The following is a 25,509-nucleotide window of genomic DNA, read 5'->3' as shown; positions in this document are numbered from 1 at the left end:
TAACTATACACAATTTTACCTCAAAATATAGAAAAGTAATTTCTTTGACTTCTTTTGGGGCTTTATGGTTAAAAAGCCAAAATTTAGAGGAGCCATACATGAAGGGAAGGAAAATCATAATAATCCATATTAATTTATAGATTATCATGTCTGGATTTACTTAATACTCTGTATGCTGTTTAGAAAAACAATGTAATTTGTACAAGCAATTTGCATTAACTCGTTAATATTTCCATTCTTGCGTGCCGTAGGTAATGCTTTGGTATCTCTAAGACTTTTGCAGACTCCCACGCAGATGTCACCTTATGAAATGGATGTCATATACACATTAACCTGTGATGCTGGAGCTTCATGTTTTACAATCTACCTTAAGGAAATTGTCTCCCAGGTTATTTTCCGAGTGAAGAAAGAAGAGAGCGAGAGACAGAGACAGTTTAAAGACCAATTTATCTATGATTAGAGAGAAGTGCAAAATGTCATTAGAGAGACTTCTGATTTCAGGCATGAGAGAGTAGGATGGTTTGAATATATCCTCCTACCAATAACAAATAGAAAACTGCACAAAGTACAGGCAACAACATTTCAGATATTGAAAAACACATCACAGGACTGTGATTCTTTGCAAAAGAGAAACAAGTGGAGTCTTACCATTTCCTGGACTTTATCCCTAAAAGGAATTCCCAGTCAACTACGGAGGAAATGGGAACCTAAATGAGAATTTGGGAACCTCCTAGAACTGAAGATGCACATCAGCATTCCCAGAGATCAAGGTGGCTAGAATTTGTGAAGCAGAGTAACTGGAAGGAGGGAGCTACACAGAGAAAAGCTCTACAAACCTGTTAAGGGGCCATTGAGTCTTTGGCTGCATATCACTTTGTACTCATACAGTATGCACCCGCAGGAGGCTGGCCAATCACAATTCCTGAGGAAAAATAAGTACCAGGGAACTGTAATGCAAATGATTCCCAGAGATTACAACGGGTCAGAAATCATTCGAGTTCCCTTCAGCCAGAGTGAAGAGAACTGAATATGTAGGACAGGGGTGTCCAATCTTTTAGCTTCCTTGGGCCACACTGGCAGAAGAATTGTCTTGGGCCACACATAACATAAGCTAACACTATTGATAGCTGATTAGCAAAAAAATAAATAAAATCACAAAAATACTCATAATGTTTTAAGAAAGTTTACGAATTTGTGTTGGCCACATTCAAAACCATCCTGGGGCCAGGTGTGGTGGCTCACACCTGTAATCCCAGCACTTTGGGAGGCCAAGGTGGGCAGATCACTTGAGGCCAAGAGTTCGAGACCAGCCTGGCCAACACGATGAAATCCCGTCTCTACTAAAATTACAAAAATTAGCCGGGCATGTTGGTGCACGCCTGTAATTCCAGCTACTCTGGATGCTGAGGCAGGAGAATCGCTTGAACCCAGGAGGTGGAGATTGCACTGAGCCGAGATTGAACCACTGCACTCCAGCCTGGGTGACAGAACGAGACTCTGTCTCAAAAATTAATTAATTAATTAATTAATTAATTTTAAAAAAGCCATCCTGGGCTGCTTGCAGCCCACAGGCTGTGGGTTGGATAAACTCAATATAGTCGAGTGGACACCCCCAGAGACCTTAGAAGAGGAGCTAACTCGCCTAAGAATAAGCCCTACATAAGACCAGTTCTAAAGAAGCTTAAAACCAAACCTTGAAAGGGCCAAACTAATTCACAATTGCCTGCCAAAATAAGTATAATATTCTTTAAAGGAATACAAGATCAAGTCATCAGTAATGTAAACTTTACATTGTACTAAATCCAATACAAAATCACCAGACGTGCAGGGAAACAGGAAAATGTGATCCATAATCAAAAGAAAATCACTCTACAGAAATACCCAGGCATGGGGCCGTTAAGTGATTGCCACACGTTCAGGGCTAGTTATTGCTGGATCAAGACTTTGAACCCAGACAAAGGTTAGATCCATACTCAAACCACTGTGCTAATCTGCATGTTGTATGAAAGTACAAATAAGATGTTTCTCTCCCGAGTCCATTTTATTACTGGAAATGTGCTGATGACAAGAGAAGTAGCTTCAGGCATATGGCTGGTGGATGAGTTTCAAACTGTTGGCTGAAATACTGTGATAGTTGAGATAGCCTTATATAATACCTCTCCAATAACTGAGGTACTGTTCATTCAGTCAACATTTATTATATTCCAGGCATTGTTTTGTATGCTTCAGATGATTACCTAGCTTAAAAGTAACATATGAGTACTTTTTTTTTTTTTTTTGAGACAGAGTTTCGCTCTTGTTGCCCAGGCTGGAGTGCATTGGTGCGATCTCGGTTTACTGCAACCCCCGCCTCCCGGGTTCAAGCAATTCTCCTGCCTCAGCCTCTTGAGTAGCTGGGATTACAGGCATGCGCCACCACACCCAGTTAATTTTGTATTTTTAGCAGAGAGGGGGGGTTTCTCCATGTTGGTCAGGCTGGTCTTGAACTCGCGACCTCAAGTGATCCGCCCACCTCGGCCTCCCAAAGTGCTGGAATTACAGGCGTGAGTCACTGTGCCCAGCCAAGAATTTTTCTTTAACATTTAAAATTTTTCTTTAAAAATATGTACTCATAGCCGGGTACAGTGGAGGTGAAGGCAAAAGATACCAATGAAGATGGATCCATTATGTAGCCTCACAATGATGGAGAAAAATAAGCTAAAATATCCAGTTGAGGGAAATGACTAATGCAATATAATTAAGAATTTAGGGCCGGGCGCGGTGGCTCAAGCCTGTAATCCCAGCACTTTGGGAGGCCGAGACGGGCGGATCACGAGGTCAGGAGATCAAGACCATCCTGGCTAACACAGTGAAACCCCCTCTCTACTAAAAACTACAAAAAACTAGCCCGGCGAGGTGGCGGGCGCCTGTAGTCCCAGCTACTCGGGAGGCTGAGGCAGGAGAATGGCGAAAACCCGGGGGACGGAGCTTGCAGTGAGCTGAGATCTGGCCACTGCACTTCAGCCTGGGCAACAGAGCGAGACTCTGTCTCAAAAAAAAAAAAAAAAAAGAATTTAGGCTGGGCGTGGTGGCTCACGCCTGTAATCCCAGCACTTTGGGAGGCCGAGGCGGACGGATCACCTGAGGTCGCGAGTTCCAGACCAGCCTGACCAACATGAAGAAACCCCATCTCTGCTAAAAATACAAAATTAGCCGGGTGTAGTGGCGCATGCCTGTAATCCCAGCTACTCAAGAGGCTGAGGCAGGAGAATCGCTTGAACCCGGGAGGCAGGGGTTGCAGTAAGCCGAGATCACACCAATGCACTCCAGCGTGGGCAACATGAGTGAAACTCCATCTCAAAAAAAAAAAAGAAAGAAAGAAAGAAAAATTCTTTTGAGAGAGAAGTTTCATAAGCTTTGGTTTCTTCATTTGTATTTGTATCTCATAATCCATGCCCTGCCTACTTTCCTGGGTGATCAGATGAATTAAATGTGATAATTGTGAAATAACTTGACTCTAATAAATCACTGTATAATCCTAATGCAGTGATAATAATCAACACAGTGCATATTTCTTTCGAATCTCCTATACAGTGCAATGACAGAAAAGTCAAATTCCGATCAAGTCTTTAAACATAGACAATTGACCCCGAATACATACTATGGAATTCTTATAGGTACAAGATACCTTTGGAAATGTCTGATAACTGCAATATTAATCATTTTGGAGTGAATGACTTGTGAACAATACTTCATCTAGTATATTTTTCTATACTCAATCCTATTTTGCACATGTATTCTAATATATTTTATTTCACACATGTGTGTATTTAACTTATAAACTCTTTCCAGATACAGTGCTTATTTTGTGATCACTCATAGCACCTGGCAGAGTATTCAGAAAATAGTCATTTGATTGAATCCATTTTTAGGATAAATGTTTAGACTTTTTTTTTCATAAAAGGCTACCTACTGATTTCCAGTATTTCTTCAATATATTTCTAGAATAATATAAAGGAGAGGTATAACGCTGGTTTCAGTGTTTTTTCATTTATTATATAAAAGAAAAAAAGTAATGCAGTTGTTTTGTACACATTTTAAATTCCATAAAACAAATCCATAGAAATGAGGATACTCTATGCATGCACTCTGCATTTTCTTTGTTAAATGTTTTTATTCACAAAAATAACACCACATTTTTTTCTTTAAAGCCACTAAAGCAGAGGGAGAACAAAACATGCAGCACTGTACACATTTGCATAGTATATTTTACCCAGCATGCCTTGTAGAATGCTACACATACCTAGATAGGAAAAATAAAAGGGGACACATTATTAAAATAATTAAAATTTAAAGAAAGAAAAAAAATTATTTGACAAAGGCATTTTTTTATCCCACTTTGTCAATGGAGATATAGCAATAGCCTGGGATTTCAACAGCCCTCAGAATAGTAGGAAAAATCTTTTTACATCATTTTGCCATATTTCTGTTTTAGTATGTTTTATGTTAATACATTTATTTTTTTATTCCCTCCCACCATCCCTACAAAAACACAGCTGATGGCTTTAAATTATGTTTCAAAGTAGTATTCAGTACAAAATAAATTAAAGAATCCCTAAGTAGTATAATTCTTTGTGGTTGGGACATCTTTATTGATCTTTCTGACTTGAGGCTGTGAAAAATGCGAAAATTTCAAACATGTCCAAAATTCAGAGGAGCCCTATGAGCTCACTTGCTGTGACTTTCTGTTGTTGTTATTGAAAGAGAAGAAATAAGAAGAGAAAATATAGTATGAGTGTTATCACAAAATAAAATTTAATAAACTTTATGGAAGGGAATAAAACAAAAGAAATTACATCCACAGATTGCAAGGCTATGAAATAAATTGCTGGAACAGTATCAAGCAGCAAGTTAAAAAGATGGTAGATGAAGTAAATCTGATAGAACTAAATCAACATACTTTTAAAAAATATGACTGCCAAATTTAACAGTGGATTTTGTTATAAGTTTGTGCTATAACAAATGTGCTTCTTTCTCCTCAATCTATTTTTATATTGGCAAAATATATATTTTATAATTTTGTACTGTACAATATGTTTTTGCTACATTATTTTTCTACTGCTAATGCAGATTATAAATAACAACATAGATTTATTTTGGCAATAAAATGCTTTCATTTTAATAACGTCCCAGAAAATATTGTAAGGCATATGAAAAATAGTATGCAACAATATAGCGTTAATGATCCCACATCTTTAATACATCCCTTGTGCATACAGAATCCACACCGATTTCAGTTAAAAGTGTGTGAAAGTGGCATGCAAGTAGGACAAGAGTGGCCCCTACATAAATATAGACATAGCCATTTGTTGAGAAATTTAAGTGTTCGAAACATAACCAAGAACACTTACAAAGTATTGAAAAGCTAGAGGCCAGCCACTACTGGTTCTTAGTTCCCCTTTTAACTCCTTATAATTTTCAAATGAGGAAGTATCAGTGTATTCTCCCAAACCACTCTAAATTCATTAGTAACAATTTCTACCATCGTTCTGCAAACATTTTACATACATCATGAGAAACAAAAGAAAGTTTCATACATAACTATGACTCCCCAAACCAATTGCTGCTCACTCTTAATTATACTTTGTTTATGGCAAGTAGAAGTTACAGCCCTTAGGATTATCTGATGAGATACTTTCTAGTCTTCTCATAATGTCCCTCAATTACATGAAGCATTTAGAATTAATCATCTATAAGTAAAAAGAGATAGTTGCTATCAGAGGATGTATTTTATTTAAGAAAGTCCATTTTAATAAAAGAAGAAATCTTTAAAAGTAATTTTTGAATGCTGTAGTTCTGGGTGCCCATATAAGCCAATTTTACTATTTTGACTAACTTGACTGCTTGAGTCAAAAAGAAGGTTATCCTTATTGTCTGTCTAACAGCTAACTGGATTGACTTGACTGGTTTGATTATGATTACCATTTTAAAGAAGAGGACTGTTCTGCCCCATAGACACAGCTTGAGGAAGTAACTTAGTAACAGTTATTTTAAATATTGACAGTATTTAAAGGTATAAGAAACTAATAGAACAGATTTTATTACATAATTTCCTATAAAGTTTTCATTCATATAGTCATTCAAGGATGAGTTTTATATAATTTAAAAAAACACAACATGCAACATTGTCATAAAAGACAAAGGCAGAAATATAAAAGGAATAAGGGGTACACAGCATTTGTTTGAAACATTGATATGAAGTTTATTCCAATTACATGGGAGTCCAAGATAATGCATACCCTTACCCAGTAAATAACTAAGTCATGCTCTGGGTCTCTGTAGAAGTCAAGGACCAACAAAATGTGAATTTGCAAACCAGCTGCTCTTAAACATAAAGTCTCTGGACTTCTACTCTCTTTTAGACTTAGAACTGGATATTATAACAAGTTGCACATACAGGCAATTCCCTTGCAGTTTGTTTTGTTCCCTATGATGACTTACTTGTTAAATTAACCTTGCCTCATGATAAACTGTGGACCAATTCAAAGAAAACTTCACTAACATAGAAGAAATGAAAGGTGTCAAAGAGCATTTTGGAAACAGTTTAAAATCTAAAGGGAAGGCATATTTTAACACTCTATGCATTTAGTTTTGCAGCAAGGTTAGCCAGAATAGTGATAATTTTGATCACTACTTATTGACCAGTGTTTTTCCCTTTAAAGACAGATTGTCTTCTCTAGAGAAGAGGTAGTAAATATATCAGTACATAGGGTAATTTCTGTAATGGTATTACATTTTTTAAGCGAATACCAAAATAAAACTGCTTAACTAAGAAAATATATACTAACATGCAAATTAAGGTTGCCAAGAAACATTCTTAATGGACATCCTGGGTCTTAACAACATTTTGTGATATGTTCATTTAAAGAGTTTAAATTTGCAAACCATCTTTTAGAATATTTTCCTTTTCTTACTTCCTTTCACTGCCTCCACTTCCTATTATGAATTTTAAGGCCCCCACACAAAAGACAAGTTCAAGTATGCAGGTATGAAAAGAGGTTAACATTCCAAAAATACATTTTGCAACAACAACAACAATTAAATAGCAGATCATTTAAAGGGAACAAATAATTGTCTCAGAATTTGTTTCATATTAATAAAATTCGTTTCATTAAAGACTAACTGCAATGACTTATATAGTCACAAAATTAAGACTCTTAGTAGGAAAGACCATCAGTCTAAATTTTGAACAATTTCAACCTTCTCTCCAATAGAACTGTATAAAGATGAGAGAATCATCATTTATAAACATTTCTAAGTGTTGCTTTAAATGTTAAACAAGATAATGTTGTTGGTTATAATATTAGAGTCACATTATACCCTTCAGAATTAACATCAGGATCGACAAATTGCATTCCTTTTTTTCCAGAACTACATTTCCACATTGTCACATGAGTCCATATTATTATATGTCTGTGACTGAAATTACAGAATTCTAGTGTGTGGCTTAAAGTTAAAACAGCCTCCAAACAGTAAAAGACTTGTTTCTCCTGCCTATAATCATTTGCTATCTTTAAATGAAATTAATTAAAAACAAAGTATTTATGGAATATGTATTTTTCAAAGGTGCTTGGTGTGCTTGGCAAAAATAAAACTTTTCATTTAGTATATATCTAGATTTTAAGTATCATTTACACAATAAACTCTTAAGTCTTTAAAAAAAATAAGATGTATATCCCCTTATTTGAGGAAAATAAACTTATTACAGAAGAAAGGGGAAAGAATATGACAAATTAAAGTAAACATTTAAATATATCCATCAATAAAATATACATTATACCCTTTCCAAGATTGTCAGCTTTTGAATAAGAATGCAAAGCAAAACAGGTATGGACATCTGACGGTAAATGATAGATTGGTTTTGTGCACAGATATCGAATGAGCCTCTCTTTATCGGCATGACATGGAAGACTAAAAACAAGGCTTTGAGAGGCCTTTAAAAACAAGTGACTTTTAAAAAGTTGAAAGAAGATGGTAATCTTGATGACTAGGAAATATATGTAAATGCTGTTACAGCTACCTGCCATAAAATGTAAATATCTTAAAATAGTTAAATGACCAAATTGCTAATGCTACTACAGAAAAAGCTGAACAGCTGTCTAGTCTAAATTTATACACCTTGGTGCACTCTTTGCAATTAAATACTTTAATGCGCACAAACAAGAAACCAGTAAAGCATATAGAAAAATGTTTTGCCTAATGTTTTCTTTCTCATGCAAATATGTGCTGTACATGTAATAAATATATTTTTGTTTGCTGGAAGATGCTCTTCTGTGTTCTAACAAAGTATTCAGTAATGGCAGGTTATATGTTTATTAAAGTGCCTAATGGATATAACTCTTTTAAAATGTCTTAACTGAAAGTTTTATAAGCTTCACTAGATGACAGAAGAATCTCACAAGCCAGTATCACATGTTAACTTTTAAAATTTACTAAGCCCATATTTTTTAATTGTATCAAATATTTGAAATGACTTACAGAATTATAGGTATCCTCATTATCAGTTAAACAGGTTCGTAATGGGGTACATATAGTGAACATAAAGGCAGGGGGGATGTGGTGAGGTTGTAACGGGGTTCAAGATATATATATAATTCATCAGTAATATGGAACTTCTTTCCATGGTCAAGATTACTGTGGTGCATGCTTTCAGTGCCTAAATATTGAAAGGCTTGGGGAGAAAAGAAGATACTATAAAATTAATTATCATCATTTTCAAAAATAGGCTTCATGACATGTGCTAGCAGAAAAGGACTTTGATGGCTGGACTTATTGGAGTTTTAGAAAATGCATGCACTGTGGACATTTAGAAACAAGAGCAATTTTTTAAAAGATATTTATGTAAAAAGGGTCAATTTCAATAATTTCTTGGATCATAGTGAATCTAAGGCTTCCTTGATAATATAAAACATAGGTCACCAATTCCATAATTATAGCCACTGGAAAAACGGTGAAGACATAATAAGATGAAGAGGAGTGTTGATTAGAAATAAGGCAGCTCAATCTCCAAATTCTTTATAATTTTCTGCATTAAAATGCTACAATTTTAGTCAACATTTTCTGAATCTATGAGTTTATTTTTTGGTGCAAGCTTTCAAAATCATTTGTTTCAACTTTTTTCAATTAGTCATTTTGTAAAAACACCTCCTGAATATCAAAGTTGAGTGTGTCCACATAAAACAGAAATCCTTAGCATGATTTAAAGAATTTGTTGAAGGGCCAGAACATTCAGATATCCAAAGACAGAGACTGAAAGAAGCAATGGAAAGATGTTCAATCTTGTTGGTGGAAAATACTGACCCTGCGTTTGTATTAAGTGAAATAGATGAATTCCCGTCTGGAAGTGCTTAGCATTACACTCGGGAGGATTGGTACCACATCCTTACTATCTGACTTTAGATTCCTGGATGTATGTAGTTGTGCTCAGATTGATTAAAGGGAGAACAACACCCCACTTTATATTTCACATAACCAGCTACGCTTGGGCTTCTCTTTACTATTTTCTCTCACTGCTGAAAACATTTTGAGGTTTTTTGCTTGCTTGTATTTGTTTTTGCCAACCTCAAATGAGCTAACAGTACTGACTAAACAAAAAGCAAAACACTTTGAATACAACAGCTGTGCCAGGAAAGAAATAAAAATATTAAAATCTGAGGAGACTAGATAATTTCTGCATTAAGATTTCTGAGATTTTTTTGGCACTATCAATACATTTGGTAAGTTTGAAAAGTCATTCTGGCAACATTAACATATATTAAAATGTTTATACACTCCAACTTTAAGTGTAAATTTAGCTTCCAGCAAATAAATACCAAAGCTGGATTTGGCTTCTATCGGTATTTCTATTTTCTTATTAGTTTTTTTTTTTTTTCCCAGATTTTTCAATTGATTACAACATGCTCAAGTAGACTTTCTAGTCAATTCACCCAAATTCCAACAGGAATTGGTTTATAAATTGGTTCCAACTGGAACTGGTCATTTGGAATTTCCAGCATGGGAAATTATTTTATATGTGCCTTGTAAGTACCCTAAATTACAAATTGATGTGTCTAAATCTATGAAGAAAACAAAATGTACTGTTATCATGTAAATGTTGCACTTAAAAATATCTATATGATCGGGCATCTAATATCCATCTAGACTCAAGGGCATAATGTAATTTTTTTTGCCCCTTACTTAGCATAAAATGACAGCAGCCCATTAGCACAGTAAATACTGTGCTATGTTAGCCAAGTTAAGATGATTGGTTTATCCTAGCACTGCTACGGCAAATTGTCAACAGATGAATATTTTTTGTTTCATCAGACTCAAAGCCTATGTCGGGAGTCATGGCTATATCCCCCAGGTGATCCTCGGTTCCTATGGGGTTTGTAAGTGTCCTGGTATGAGTCAGGGTAATCTTCTTCCACAAGAGGGTAATGATCTCGGCTATGCTGAGAACTGGAAGACAAGCGGTTCCTACTCTTCCGAGCCCTTTCATTGTGATAATTTTCATCAGAGGTCATTAGACTTCGTCTTTCAATTGGAGAGTTCTCTGTGGAGTGGTTGCTGTGCCTCATTCGCTGACTCTAAAAATATCAGATAGTTCATGATTAAATAATGTCAGCTTCATTCATCTAAACACGTAAATGTATGTAAAATCATAGGATCTGTACAATAAGATGCTAAATATCTGACTTAATAAGGCATTCTGATGCACCAATGGTCTGCTCAGAATATCTGATCTTATTTATTTGGGACACAACATGAAAAGATGCCAGAGTGTTGATAGTTTATGAGTTTAATTCCACAGTGCTGAATGACTATGCTTCCTATTACAAATGTAGAATTGAAAGCTAACTGTTAAATGGAACTTAATATATTTAGGAAGGTCTAATAAGTCCATTTCTATTGCAAAAATGAAAATTATTTTACTATTGGGAAATAAAGTTCAGAATAGCATTTATCATTTCTCTCCTGAATTGATATAATATTTCTCTTTCTAAAGTAACACACCTCACCTTGATCTGAGCATTCCTTATGCCTTTTAAAACATTTTAATAAAATTATTATTTGTGCTGTTCATAAAATAAAGTGTTTCTGCATCCTACATTAATGTAATAATCTTTCCAAGGGTGTATACAATAATTATGAAGCCAGCTAATTGATACATTTATAAATCTTGCTTCCTCAACTAAAATGTCCTGCAAAATAATCTTCCAATATAAACTAAATTCCTCTAATACCATTAACTGAAATTAGTATTTTAAGATACTTATTTGAAGGCTCAGAAAATGTTATTTAACATTTTTCTTCACTATGAGAAAACATTTATCTGCTTGTGTCTACCGGTTTAGGTAGGTCACATCAGTTAAGGCACAGGATCCTGGTGAAATCATGGGCCGACACATCTCATCTAAAGTACACTCAGATTCAGGCAGAAGGAAATTCATTTGACAGGTCACAGACTGTGCCTTTAACCTCAGTCAGGTGCCTCACAATGAAGTGTCAATTGTTACTGGGAGAAGAAATAGGCCACAGAATAAAGGACAATACATTAACTCATTAGTGAAACAGGGAGGGCCACTCTAGGTGGATGTCTTAGCAGTGATGAGTCAAGATTGTTATATTCAATACGAAAGTGCAACACTGCATTTCCACCTACATTACAGAAGTGCATTGCTTCATGCATCTATTTCTCATTCCGTAATGTACAATTCAGAGCCCATCCAAACTAGTCAGCAGTAATGTACACTCAGATCAGCCCACAGGAAGTGAAACAAGGCATGAAATAGTCCCAATGCATGCATATGTGCTGTACATTACCATAGTACATTTTTCATGTTCATTTCTAGTTTCAAAAGCTATTCATTTGCATGGCAGTTTTTCTGCTTACAAAGATGCAATTTTGTAACAGAGTAATACAGCTATAATAGCATTTCAGAGAGTGCCATTTATCTCAGAGTTGACTCTGTATGATCGACAATTACGACTATCATTATAATCCATTAAAACAAAACTCGTCATCATACAAGAGGGCTCAATTGACTACATGTTCCTCAGTTTGCTGCAGGTTTGGCCACATTCCAGTAGCTACTTGATGAATGGTAAATAATAATTGATGTAGAAAGGCAGGCCCATTTTGTACCATAAGGTCTCTGGCTCCCTATCTCTACCTCTGAGTACAGCACCAGAACAGCAGAAGAAAGAACAGCAGAAGAGAGAATCCTGTGTTCATCCTCAGCTTCCCTAAAAGACATGTGCCACAGCCACTTACAAAGGTGGGCCCCTGCACAGCCCCGAGAAAACTCAGGGATCAGTTACTGTTTCTGAACAGAGCAGCTCTACTTATATCCACACTGTCTTGTGCAACGTAGAGAGCAGGCCTAGCAACCTGGGTGGGGCAGGATTAATTAAGGGCAGTCGAAAGGCCTATCTGCATCTATATATCTTACTTAACTATTGTGTAATCCTTGAGAAGTGGCATTAAGAAGTAATGAAGGGGCCAGGAGTGGTGGCTCATGATGGTAATTTCAACATTTTGGAAGGTCAAAGCGGGAAGACTGCTTGAAGCCAGGAGTTTGAGACCATCCTGGGCAACAAAGTGAGACACTGTCTCTACAGACTTTTTTTTTTAACTATCCACATGTGTGGTATGTGCCTGTAGTCCCAGCTATTTGGGAGGCTGAGGCAGCAGGACTGCATAAGCCCATGAGTCCAGGAATTTGAGGCTGCAGTGAGCTATGATCATATCACTGCATTCCAGCCTGGACAACAGAGTGAAACTATGTCTCTAAAAAAAGTAATGGGCAGGTACATTGAGTAGGCATTAAGTTTCCCAGCAGAGTTTAGACATAGGAGGAGTTAATTTACCTAAGTAAAATCCATTATAAATTCACAGAGAGCAAAGTTCTCAGGAAATTGTCAGTCTCTGGGTAGTTTTCTCTAGGATAGATCATAATTAGATAATATTTAAGATTTTTAAATATAATGTGCACAATTCCCTCTTCAGATTAAGGATGACTCCAGTCTCCATCCTAATCAAGTTCCCATAGAATCTTACATGTAAGGTTGTAAAAAGCATGAGCAAAAAAGTGACAATACCTGTAACCCAGAAATTGCTGTGGGATATGGTGAGAGTGCCGTGGAGCCCAAATTCCTTCCCAGCAGTGGGGTCATGGGTGTGCTACTCGTTGTGTGGGTGGCACGCCAGTATGCCTCCAGGTACTCCCCTAGATGTTCACATGCATCCTCAAGCTGATTTTCATCCAATATAACATCAAACATTTCCTGTAGATGACAAGAAAATCCACTTTACTTCCATTTTAGGTTTTAAGCAATGAAACCTAAAATTCCACTTAACACAGATAATAGCATTTTTAATAGCTATTCGCTAATATCAAATTTGAGGTGCTATATGGGCTGTTTCTAAAGTTAGGGTCAAGTGAAGAGTTACACAGTATTCCATGAACAAATGTGGACATTAATATAAAAGTGAGAGTGTTCATTCAATATTTGGATCTTTCTTTCTTTTTCTTTTTTTTTTTTTTGGACGGAGTCTCATTCTGTTGCCCAGGCTGAAGTGTGGTGGCACGATCTTGGCTCACTGCAACCTCTGCCCACTGGGTTCAGGTGATTCTCCTGCCTCAGCCTCCCAAGTAGCTAGGATTACAGGTGCCTGCCACTGCACCTGGCTAATATTTTTGTATTTTTTTAGTAGAGACAGGGTTTCACCATCTTGGCCAGGCTGGTCTTGAACTCCTGACCTCATGATCCACCCGCCTCAGCCTCCCAAAGTGCTGGGATTACAGGCATGAGCCACAGAGCCCGGCTGGATCTTTCATTATTTAGAAAGAAAAAGATGAAGTAAGTGTAAATGTGCTACAGGTAAAATATAATGAAAACCCGTGTGTATTCACATCTTTAGCCATATATTCCTATAGAGCTGCACTCTACATGCTTCAGAATATGAGAGAAGCAAGTTTGTGGCACTAAGAAGGGAGTTCTAGACATGTTTTGGGCAATGACCACATCATTGGAATAAATATTTCTTCTCCTAAGGTACTATGTTGAAGGAAATAACATTTACTTAGATAATTTTCAGAATGCTTGTGAAAATAACATTATATGTCTTAAGATAAAACACTAAGGAAAGAAAGTTTAGGATTAATAACAGAAAACTACATGGCAGTGGTTTGCTACCACAAGATCATTTTGTGAAATGGTTAAAAAAGAACAAGGGGTGTTTAATTGGGGAAAGCAGGGGGTCACAAAAGAAGTATCTGCTGTCCATGTTTCAGACAGTAAGGCCATTGTTCAACATCTGGTCTGGACTCAGGAAGTTGTTCTGCCCCAGAGGAGCAGGGTGGCCCCCCTGTCATTACAGTTTGGCTGGGAACACAGACAGGATACACCCCAGACATACACTCTTCAGAGGGAAATCAGAAAACTTTGGCACCACACAAAGAGAAAAGTCATTCCACAGGTAAGTGTTAGCACATCTCAACTTTCTTTTCTCTTCTCTTCTCTTCTCTTTCAGAAAGAGTGTTGCTCTGTGGCCCAGGGTGGAGTGCACTGGAGCAAACACAACTTACTGCAGCCTGGAACACCTGGGCTCTAGCGATCCTCCCACCTCAGCTTCCTGAGTAGCTGAGACCGCAGACATGCACCTCTGCACCTGGCTAATTTTTTTAACTTTTTGTAGAGGTAAGATCTTACCATGTTGCCCAGGCTGGTCTCAAACTCCTGGGCTCCAGCGATCCTCCTGCCTCAGCCTCCCAAAGTGCTGGGATTACAGACATGAGTCACCATGCCCGGCTCACATCTCAACTTTCAATAGAAGGATTGAAATGCCTTTCCCACCACCTTCATCTGTTTTTATGAACTCATTTTACCAAAATAAGAACCTCCCAGGAATGAATCAAAGACAGGGTCACTGCCATCGGCACTGATAAAGCTGGCTGAATTTAGGTTAATGGCAACTGGATAATGTGAAGTTCATGGTGTCTCAGCTCAGTCATTCTCTTCTGTGCTTAGAACAAGGACTCCTGAAGCAGAAGTCACCATGGAAACAATCTCTCTCCCAACATTTACTATTTAAATGTTTCATCACATCAATTTTTATGGAAAATTTTGGCCTTAAATTGGAAAGCCATTTGGGGTTCTTGGAACAAGACTAGGAAAAGAATAAGATGACTTCAGTCCAAATGGACTCATGTTTGAGAAGACTCAGCCAGTTCAACTCCGGTGGAAAATTACCCCCAACCAAGAACAGTTATTAGTAAATTTCAGATTTTTTTTGCATATTTTATTCATTCATAAAATATTTACTCAGTCCCTATTTTCTTCTAGGCACTGTGGGTATACAGTGGCAAGGAAAACAGGCAACATCTTATGCTCAAAAAGCATAAAGTGTGGGAGGAGAAATAAGTATTAAAATCCGTAATAATCTATGTCACGCTGGGACTTTAATTCAGAAAAATAAAGAGACTGAGCCAGTTAACGTTTGAAGTGGCAGCATAAAGTTCTGGATTTAGAAGGAGGCTTGGAGAGATGTGTGAAAACTGAACTTACAAGGAAGGGGAAGTTATGAGTAAGCCAAAGAATGTTATCTGTAGATGGACGAGAATAAAACAAAAAAAGAGAAGCAGAGGCGCAATGGAAGAAAGAGATCATATAGCCATGAGGGCCAGGGAAAGCAGCTACTGCCTAGAGTTTCTGTCAACATACAGGCTTACAATAAATCCCGTTTTCCACTGAAGTAACCCAAGGGAATTCCTTGTCTCTTGCAATCAAAAGCCCCTCCCCCACTTGTGTAAACGTTCAGCAGTAACAAATATAGAATATCAGAACTGTCCATGATACTTTGACATAAATAGAAGCATCGAGGTGCTGACTTGAGTGAGACAACGACAGCTATACCCCAAAGAACATCCACAGACTCAGACGGCACAGGAGGAAGAAAGAGGAAACGAGGCAGCACCAAAACAAAGGACCAGTCTCTCGGTCATTCCAGGCTAAAGTGTGCTGCAAGTTCTACACTTTATGTGATCTGGAGTTGGTTGTTTATATCATTTTATTTATGTGAAATATAAAATTTAATTACATAGGTCTCATATAATATGGGTTTGATTAGTCTCAACAAGTCATTTTCTTGCTGTTTCTTAAAGTGCCATACTGAAAAACCTTCCAAGGATACCTGGGCTGGATGGGTCCTGACATTCACAGCCAGGATTGCAAAGCCCAAGGAGGGTAAGCAGCACCTATGGCAGAATGTTATTTGAATAAGGTTTATATCTACTTGGCCGTTCTACCTGTTGCACTGTCACTGTTGTAGACATAGTGGCACATTTAATTACCCTAAGTTTAATAAAGCACTTCTCTTTGCCAATGAATGGATAGAATTTGTATGTATCAGCACATGGCTGTGTGCTTAAGCCTCAGTCATTTCTAGGAAACTGCTTTTGCACTGCTAAAAGACAGATATAGGTTGGAAGATGACTTGAAACTGCTTTTAGGCTTTCAAAAAACACAGAGAAAAGCAAATTTCTGCTTCTGAATGAATACTGACATATGTGCCTTATTTTCAACTAGGAAGAATTTCACAGCCTGTGTATCTGTGACAATTTTTCTTTTTAGCTGTTTGGGAAATAACACAGCTGAGTAGACCAGAGTGATAGAAACTCAGTATCGGGGGAAACAATTTTTAAAAATCATACAAGAAATGCAAAGAGAAGCATCCCAATGAATTACGCAAACCAGCTTTGCCAATATTTCATACATTTAAAGGTTCAAGGGCAGTCAACTCCTTACTGTGCAATATGTGGCCTGCAGCATGGGCTATGGATGCAGAGAGCTCCCAATCAGCAGAAGTCCCGGGCAGCGAACAGTTACCAACTCAGTGATACTATCCTCTTGGTGCAGCCCAAGAGAAGGGCATCGCTGAGCTGTTTTCAAAGCACGGCCACAGGGAACACCTCTGCCCTTCTATGACAGGATGTTCTCTTCAGCTGAGGTAGGCAGAATGGTGTGGCTGCCAAAGTAAATAAGTAGTGAATAGGAGAATCAAATCAACCTCAAAACATCAGGCACATTAGGCTCCCTTTCTGGATACGCTCTTTCAAGAAAATTAAAAAATAAAATAAAAGCACTGTAAATAACCCAGAGTGAAAAACACGCCTCTAGCTCATTTAGTGGCTATGAGCTAAAACGGCAGGGAAGAAAGAAAGGGGAAGAAAGACTGAAAGTGAATAAAATAGAAATGAATACTTGCAAGGTCTTAAAAAAAAAAGTATTTAACCAACCGTTTGGTTCTCCATTCACACAGTAAGATGTAACACTCTTTACTAGGGAAGCCATCTGAATTAGAGTGACCAATTATTGTGGTTGCTGGGGATCTCAGTGTTTCTGGGATGAGACTATCACTGCTAAACCTTGAAAATCCTGAGCAAATGGTGGGTCGCCCTACTTTTTACAGAAGATACAGTGCTCTTCGAGTCCTACCTGGAGGAAATGAAGCATATTCCATTTATTTCTTTTCAATTCTTTTTGGAGGGAAGATATATAAAGACACTGGGTAAGTCTTCCTTAATGACTATAAAATACATATTTTTTAGCATGGAGGGGAGAATCTCATTAAAACTAACGTATATTGTCTGATTTTTTTAATCTAGGAAGCAGCTATTGAATATTTTTAATAAAAAGTATATAAAATGTAGAAACTAATTTTGAAGTTTAATTTTAACTTTTTTTTTTTTGGAGATAGGGTCTCACTTCCACACCCAGGCTGGAGTGCAGTGGCGTAATCTCCGATCACTGCAGCCTCTATCTCTGGAGCTTGGGTGATTCTCATGTCTTAGCCTCCTAAGTAACTGGGACTATAGGTATTCACCACCACGCCCAGCTAATTTTTTGTAGTTTTTGGTAGGGATGGGTTTTCCCCATGTTGCCCAGGCTAATATCGAACTCCTGGGCTCAAGTGATCCACCTGCCTCAGCCTCCCAAAGTGCTGGGATTACAGGCATAAGCCACTGTGCCTGAACTTAACTTTTTAAAGTTGGTTCATTACTGAATATTAGCTAGACAGGGGATTAAACGTACCAAAACTCTCCCATGCATATAATAATAATTATAATTATATGCATTGCTTTACATTTATTTGTTGTACATAGATAAAACTGCATGTTGGGCATTTTTCTTATTTCTAAGTGGTAAAAATAAATAATATGGGTAAGCATACTTTTGTTTCCTTGTTATTGGAAAATATAAAGACCCTGAGACCAACACCAACAACAACAAAAAAAAAAAGGGAGCACTTTGGGAGGCCTAGGCAGGAGGATCAGTTGAGCCCAGGGATTCAAGACCAGCCCAGGGAACAGGGCAAAACCCTGTCTCTACAAAAAATCAAAAAATGAGCTGGGCTTAGTGGTGCATTCCTATGGACTCCTACTGGGGAGGCTGAGGCGAAAGAATTGCTTGAGCTGGGGAGGTCATGATTGCACCACCGCACTCCAGCCTGAACAACAGAGCAAGACCCTGTCTCAACAAAACAAAACAAACCACGCACAAAAAAAAAGACTGGCAAGTACTCTTCAGTAAAATAAAATGGCTGAATGGTACAACATGTAATGCTAATTATAAAAATAATCAACCAATGTTTCTTTCATATCAAAACTCCATTCTTTACATTATTAAAGCTTTTGAGATTCTGAGTACTTAACTCACTGCTCAACTAATGATGGGAAATTAGACTCAGAGTTGAAGGGCTTTTAAAAGATCTATGATGGGTGCAGTGGCTCACACCTGTAATCCCAGCACTTTGGGAGAACAAGGTGGGCAGGTCACTTGAGGTCAGGAGTTCGAGACCATCTCTTCTTTTAAAAAATACAAAAATTAGCTGGGCGTGGTGGCACATGCCTGTAGTCCCAGCTACTTGGGAGGCTGAGGCAGGTGAATCGCTTGAACCCAGAAGGCGGAGGCTGCAGTGAGCTCAGATCGCGCCACTGCACTCCAGCCGGGGTGACGATAGTACTGGGCTCTAGCAGTTAGTCCCAGGCAGTTTCCACTTTAATGAGCTAAACAGGAAAGATCATCATAATTCTTGCCAGTAATTAGTGAGGGTAAAATGAGAGCAAAAAATATATAACTTTGATTCTTTTGACTTCCTCTCTCTTGATAATTTGTGACACTTGTGAAACCAAACATGTTTTTCTCCCCACACCCCTCCCTCCTGTCCATTTGTATTCTTCAAACATTACACCATCTACCAACATTAGTGCCACAGAAAAGGCATCCCATGCTTTTGTTAAAGTCAGATTAATTGGATGTGTTAGATCATAGCACGGGTGGGAATGAACTACCCCTAACTCGATATACCCAAGTCCAGTGGCTGAAATCCCTGGAAAAGGTGTAGTCCCCTTTGGGCTGAGAGAAACTGGATCCCATGTGGTCTTGTTTCATGAAGCAGACATCTGAAGTTGATTACCTTCCTTTTCAAAAGCAGTGTTAGGACTTAAACTGTGGACATCCAGGGGCTGTGAATAATGAATGCACCAATGAGGAGAGCACTTCAAATAGACAGGTAAATCCACACGATTCTAAATAATTCAAATAAAATGACTGGAAGAGGGCAGTGGAAAATTACTACTGTGAGAGCAATCTGATCAAGGATAACCAGGCACTATCATTCGCTCCAGAATTCTGTGTTTCATAGGATAAATCTGAGTCCATTCAGCAGTGGAAAATAAAGGGTGACAGAAGAGAGCTCCCATGGTTACTGTAACGTTAGAGGTTTGCAAGACTCTACTGAGGAGATGAGTTCCCTTCTCCCAGAAAGATCGATCAATGTCATTTTACACACACAAAAACATTACACAGCTCAAACTGCCACAGGGTCAGCTTTGGGTAACACAAGCCAGATTGTAACTAAGTAGGATTAAAGGATTACATTTCATTTATATGTTCAATTGTCTCTCTCAGCTTTTCTTCTTATTACCATAGTACTGGGGAAGTTTATACTTGGCCTTCTTAAAAAATATACTATTCTCAACTTATCTGAAGAGAAAAAGAAAACCAATACTTGGTAGAAGCAAAAAGAAATAAAAAAATATAGTGTATAGATGTGTAATGGCAATATAAAATCAGCCTGCTCATATTAAAAAATAAGATGAGATGGGTTTGCAGGTCCTGTTCCCATAGGCCCCGTTTTGTCTGCATCCCATCTTTTCTTCTGTGAATTCTGAATGGGCAACGAGAGGATAGTCCCCCCTCTTCCAAAGTAGAACTATCCAGGAGCCCATTTTCCCCACTCATCTTACTGTCCATGACAGATTTTAAATGGTCACAAATTCCTGGACATTTCCTCATGGAGATGAAGACTTATATACCCTCTCCTTGAATTTAGGCAGCCTCTGTGACTTTTTTTTTTTTTTTTTTAAAGAGACAAGTCTCATTCTGTCGGGTGGAGTGCAGTGGCATAATCCTGGCTCACTGCAGCTCCAAATCCCTGGGTTCAAGCAATTCTCCCACCTCAGCCTACCAAGCAGCTAGGATTATGCCCAGCTAATTTTTTAAAATTTCCTTTCAGAGACAGGGTCTCAGTATGTCTCCCAGGTTGAAGGGCAGTGGCACAATCACAGCTCAGTGCAGCATTGAACTGCCAGGCTCAGGCGATCCTCCTGCTTCAACCTCCTGAGTAGCTGGGACTACAGGCACTTACCACTGCACCCTGCTCTTTGTGACTATTTTGATAAACAGAATGCTGTGGAAATGATGCAGTCTGGTGTCTATGCCCAGGCCGTAAGAGATTGGAATCTTTGCTCTTGGAGCCTGGAGCTGCCATGTAAGAAGCCTGTATCCAAAAAGAGCTGGCTGAGCCCAGCCTTCAGCCATTCCTGCTAAGGTACCAGGTCAGCTGCCAGCTGAATACCACAAGTGGCCATTGTCTGACGTCACTAAGTTTTGGTGGTTATTTTATTGCATAGTAATAGATAACCATAGCTTGGTCCTAGAACAAGGGGGTAACTTCAGTTTGCTGGCTAAATCAGGCCTGTCTCATGCCTTTATGAAGTTTGATTGGAACACAGCTACACCCATTTCTTTACACACTGTCTGTGTTTGCTTTCCTGCTCAAGAGCAGAGATGAGGAGTTTTGCAAAGGGGTCTGTGTAGCCCACAAAGCCTAAGATATTACTATCTGGCCCTTAAAAAGTTTACTGATCTCTCTGATCTATCTCCTAGAAAAAGCCTTACCCAATACTTTTCTTATCTTTTTTTATTTTTGAGATGGAGTCTTGCTCCGTCGCCCAGACTGGAGTGCAGTGGCATCGTCTCAGCTCACTGCAACCTCTGCCTCCCAGGTTCAAGCAATTCTGCCTCAGCCTCCTGAGTAGCTGGGATTACAGGTGCGTGCCACCATGCCCAGCTAATTTCTGTATTTTTAGTAGAGAGGGGGTTTCACCGTGTTGGTCAAGCTTGTCTCAAACTCCTGACCTTGTGATCCACCCGCCTTGACCTCCCAAAGTGCTGGGATTACAGGCATGAGCCACTGCACCTAGCCAAAACCCATATTTTTCTTTCCAGGAGAATATATAGCTGACATGTTGCCATTCATCATCTAGTCTTGCTAGACTAGGAGAAAGAGATCTTAAGCTGACTTTCGCCCAGGCATATAACCTTTGAAAAGCCAGTTCTCTTGGTCTCAGTTCCATCATTTGTAAAATGAGGAGATTGGACTAAGTCAACCTTTCCCTAGACATGTTCCACTGGACCCATAGGATACTCAATGGAAAAGCAGATCTGTAGTCACAATTTTAGGGGAAGCTCTGCATACTATTTGTCCTATTGGAGATATAAAACACACATTGGCATATTCAGGGTTCTGTAGTAAAGAAACCAGACTACCTTTGTTCACGTAAGTGTTTTCTCAAACATTTTTGGTATCAGGATTATTTTCCCATAACACTTACTGATATCACATGGGACCCATATTATAAATAATATAGTCTAGGAAATGCTATACTGGGTGCTCTTTAAAGTCTCTTTGTGCTTCAATAGTCCCTGGATCTAGGATTAATTCTTCTGGCTACAGAGTTAACTTTTTTCAGTGCTCTTACAGACTTCCCTTGCCTTTCATTTCTTAGCAATGTGATACTCTGCCAATGTAATTTGCTGACTTTTCAGACTGGAGATATGTTGGCCAATTAAGTAAGTTGCAAATTGTCCTAAAGGAATTAAAACGACACAGTGATCACCAATCTTTGGATGACAATTATAATTATGGTCTTGAAGTAAAACAGGGGCAAATGCAGGCACTTTTTAAGGTTACTACTGGTTTTTATAATCCAAAGATTTCTTCCCACATGCCAAAATAGAGGATATGATTCCTTCTCAGCATTACTACCGTCTGGGCAGTATCAATTGAATATGTTTAATAAAGTAAACAGTGTTTAGAAAATGTTAAGTACAAGGTAACCTTATCCATCCAGACTGCCTGTTTAAAACTCCAGGTTATCTTACCAACTACATAAAAAGAGAAAGTGTTTATCCTACTGAGATAATGGTAAGGCAAGTCTGTCTTTCCAGTAATGGAGCTGTTTGAAATCTCTGACCTGGGTACAAGTCCTAAGGTAGTTCATTGTATTACTTGCTTTTACAGATGCAAATATCTTTTCTTGGTTCCAGCTATTTCAGATGTAACAAATCATATTACATGTACAACTACTCAATGATCAACCCTCTCAGCAGCTAAAATCCCTCAAATTTAATAGGACACAAGAATTTTCTCTAGTAATTATTAGAATAAATGTTAAGAAACTTAGTTTCATAAAAATAAAATTTCTCCAATAAATCTCTTGCATTTCTAATTCCCTTTAGGTGTCTGCTTCCCAGAAGACCAAACTGATATAATTATCCTTATAAGATTGTTCCAAAAATTGGAAATAATAACATAGTTCCTGGCTTTTGATAGCTAGACAACAAAGATTATCTTCCTTCAACTTTGAAACATTAAAAGGTCAGCATTGGGCAATACATTCTTCTGTATTGTTCAGTGCTTTAATCATACATTCCACTGTATAATTGGGCTTCATTAGCAGGCAGCGTGAAGTTAAACTTCTTAACAGAGCATGCCATGCTCCAAGCTATCAATTTATCTTCAGGGTAGGTAACAGCAGCAGCTTGTTTCAAGAAATCCTTTAGATGACAACATACCATCATCACCATCATTTTAGAATGAAAACGACAATATGAAAAAAAAAAAAAAAACACCCTCTTCTAACAAGTCAAGAATGATGAAGACAAAAAATGATCATACTTACTGGGGGGCACTGTGCAAGTTTATCAGCTGCCACCAGTTGAACATTCAAGTGTTTACTTTGTGACTTTCCTCTAGATTTAATCAACCGCTGTAAAACCTGATAGAAGAAGACATGAACCTCAGGTATTGTAGATGAGTTAAAAGAAAATCAAATAAGCCAGGATCTTTTTAATGGTCTGCTTGGCCCCAAGCATTATAAGAGAGGAAATGCAGTGTGAGAAATCATATATTTAAACCTGTAATGATGTCATCTGCTTACATTGGCTCTCAGTTCCATGGATTTGATATGTTCATCCTATTCCAACTCTGAGTGAAGTCTCAGTAGGATCCTGAGTTCCCACCCTAGATTTTCCCCAGAGATTTCAAAGAGAGCCCTGCAAAGATGGAGGGAGTGGACTGTACCAGGTCATTTATGTTAGGCAATACCTTGATATTATTCAGTTGAATAATGTTTTAGCTCACTATCTCCTTGTCAGATAAATGTCAGAGTCATTTACATGTTTGGTTATTTTTGTCACCAATTATTAATGGGACATTTCAGTTTAATTTTAAAATAATCAGACTATTCTGTGTTAGGGATCCAGGCAAAACATTTGTATTAGTATATTGCTACATGTAAACCAGTGATATATCTATCTTTTGGCTACCGCTGTAACTGCATTTGGCCATATACTGCCATGTCCCGTGGCCCTTCCCCTGCAAACAGTGTTAATCTATGAACTCTATAATACCGCAGGACATAGGGTCTGGAAACTCCTGTTCTTGCACTTAAGGACATGACAGTGTCATGGGCAGTGGGAAGGGCTGAACTCTCCTGCACTGCAGTGAAGTGCTGGAATCCCCAGCAGCAATTTCAATTCATTCTACTGATTCTCAAAAGGCCCTAGTTTGCTCAGGATTCCCAAGTCCACTGCACCAAAGCAGTGTCTGCACAGGTAGATGGAAGGATAGGATCTCAGAAAATTTGGAGGAGAGTACAGCTTCTTTAGACATTCTCCGCCCATGAGAGGAGACTGCCATGCTGGTTGGCAGTTGAATTTGTATTTAGGCACCAAAATACATTAGGAGGCACAGAGAAGAAACTGATTATTAAGATGGTATTTCCCAAGGGCATCCATTTCACATTACCTTTTTAAGAACAACATCCTGTTTTAAAAATGAAAGAACATCCAAATCAAAGGAAACTAATTTGGGGCTATTTCACTTTTATTTTTATCTCCCACAGTGCCATAAAGATACAAAGCAAATTTCCCATTGTGCTTACTATGGAATAACTACATTCTTTCAAGAACTCAACCTAAGCACAAATGTCAGGGTCTATAATACTTCCATAGGGAGATGTTTAAACAGTGATATTCTATTTTATATATGATCAATATAGATACCTTTTATGATAAATATAGATGTACTCTCTCAAAAATACACTATATCTTTCTAATGTAAGATATAGGTACAGCGTATGGGTGACACAGGAATCAACAGTATCCAAGAAATTTACCAATATAGAATTCATAATCTATGATAAGCCAGAGTCTACTTTTTCACATCTGTCTTAATGTTTTGTTTTTATTATACACTTGCGTAACTGTCTGGTTTGGGATCTACCATAGTAGCTTTTAGAAGAAATGAACTATTATATTCTTCACTATCTGAAAATTCATAGAATCTGTACACTGTGAAAAGATTTTAAATGTGCTTATTAATAATCAGCAAGATGTTCTCCTTGTCCACTAACAAAAAACCACAGAGCAAAGCACATTTTTAAAAGACGCACTTCTAACCTTTAAGACAGAAAGGAGCTAATTACCTTTGGAGATGAGACTTTTACATGAACAATAATTGGTGCTAAGGAAGTCTTTATAAGTTGTGCTGGGTGATTGATGGTGTCTGCATCAAGAACGACCAGTTGCAAAGATCTTGCCAACTCAAAGATTCTTTCAATTTCACTTTGTACTTCCGCTAAAAGGAAAAATAATAAATAGATCCTGGTTATTGTCATGAATTAGTTCTTACATTAGAAAGATATAGTATATTTTCAGATATGTTGGTCTACATTACAAAATAAAATATTTTAAATTTTCACAGATGGCTCTCAGACTTCTTCTAGTCAACATAATATTTAGCTGTTTATATACCTATGACAATTCTTTTATTTATTTATTTATTTATTTATTTTT

At 37.8% G+C, this 25,509-nt stretch overlaps 1 protein-coding gene across 4 annotated transcripts in view; it reads right to left on the bottom strand.

Moving 5' to 3' along the window:
• Positions 1–4,771: 4,771 nt before the first annotated feature.
• Positions 4,772–25,509, bottom strand: part of CACNB4 (calcium channel, voltage-dependent, beta 4 subunit) — a 267,917-nt gene continuing 247,179 nt past the window's right edge. For 3 of the 4 annotated variants that reach the window (XM_011943046.1, XM_011943047.1, XM_011943049.1), the window contains 4 exons: positions 25,140–25,291; positions 23,334–23,429; positions 13,123–13,308; positions 4,772–10,607 (listed from right to left, as the gene is read on the bottom strand). In XM_011943046.1, the coding sequence (XP_011798436.1) occupies positions 10,347–10,607; positions 13,123–13,308; positions 23,334–23,429; positions 25,140–25,291 (695 nt within the window). In that variant the 3' untranslated portion in view covers positions 4,772–10,346. The remainder of the gene's footprint in view (positions 10,608–13,122; positions 13,309–23,333; positions 23,430–25,139; positions 25,292–25,509) is intronic. The other variant, XM_011943050.1, reaches the window with a different exon arrangement.

Source organism: Colobus angolensis, unplaced genomic scaffold, assembly GCF_000951035.1.
Source record: "Colobus angolensis palliatus isolate OR3802 unplaced genomic scaffold, Cang.pa_1.0 Scaffold215, whole genome shotgun sequence".
NCBI classification, from domain to species: domain Eukaryota; kingdom Metazoa; phylum Chordata; class Mammalia; order Primates; family Cercopithecidae; genus Colobus; species Colobus angolensis.
The sequence above is the reverse complement of the archived record's forward strand: the minus strand, read 5'-3'. Positions and strand labels throughout refer to the sequence as shown.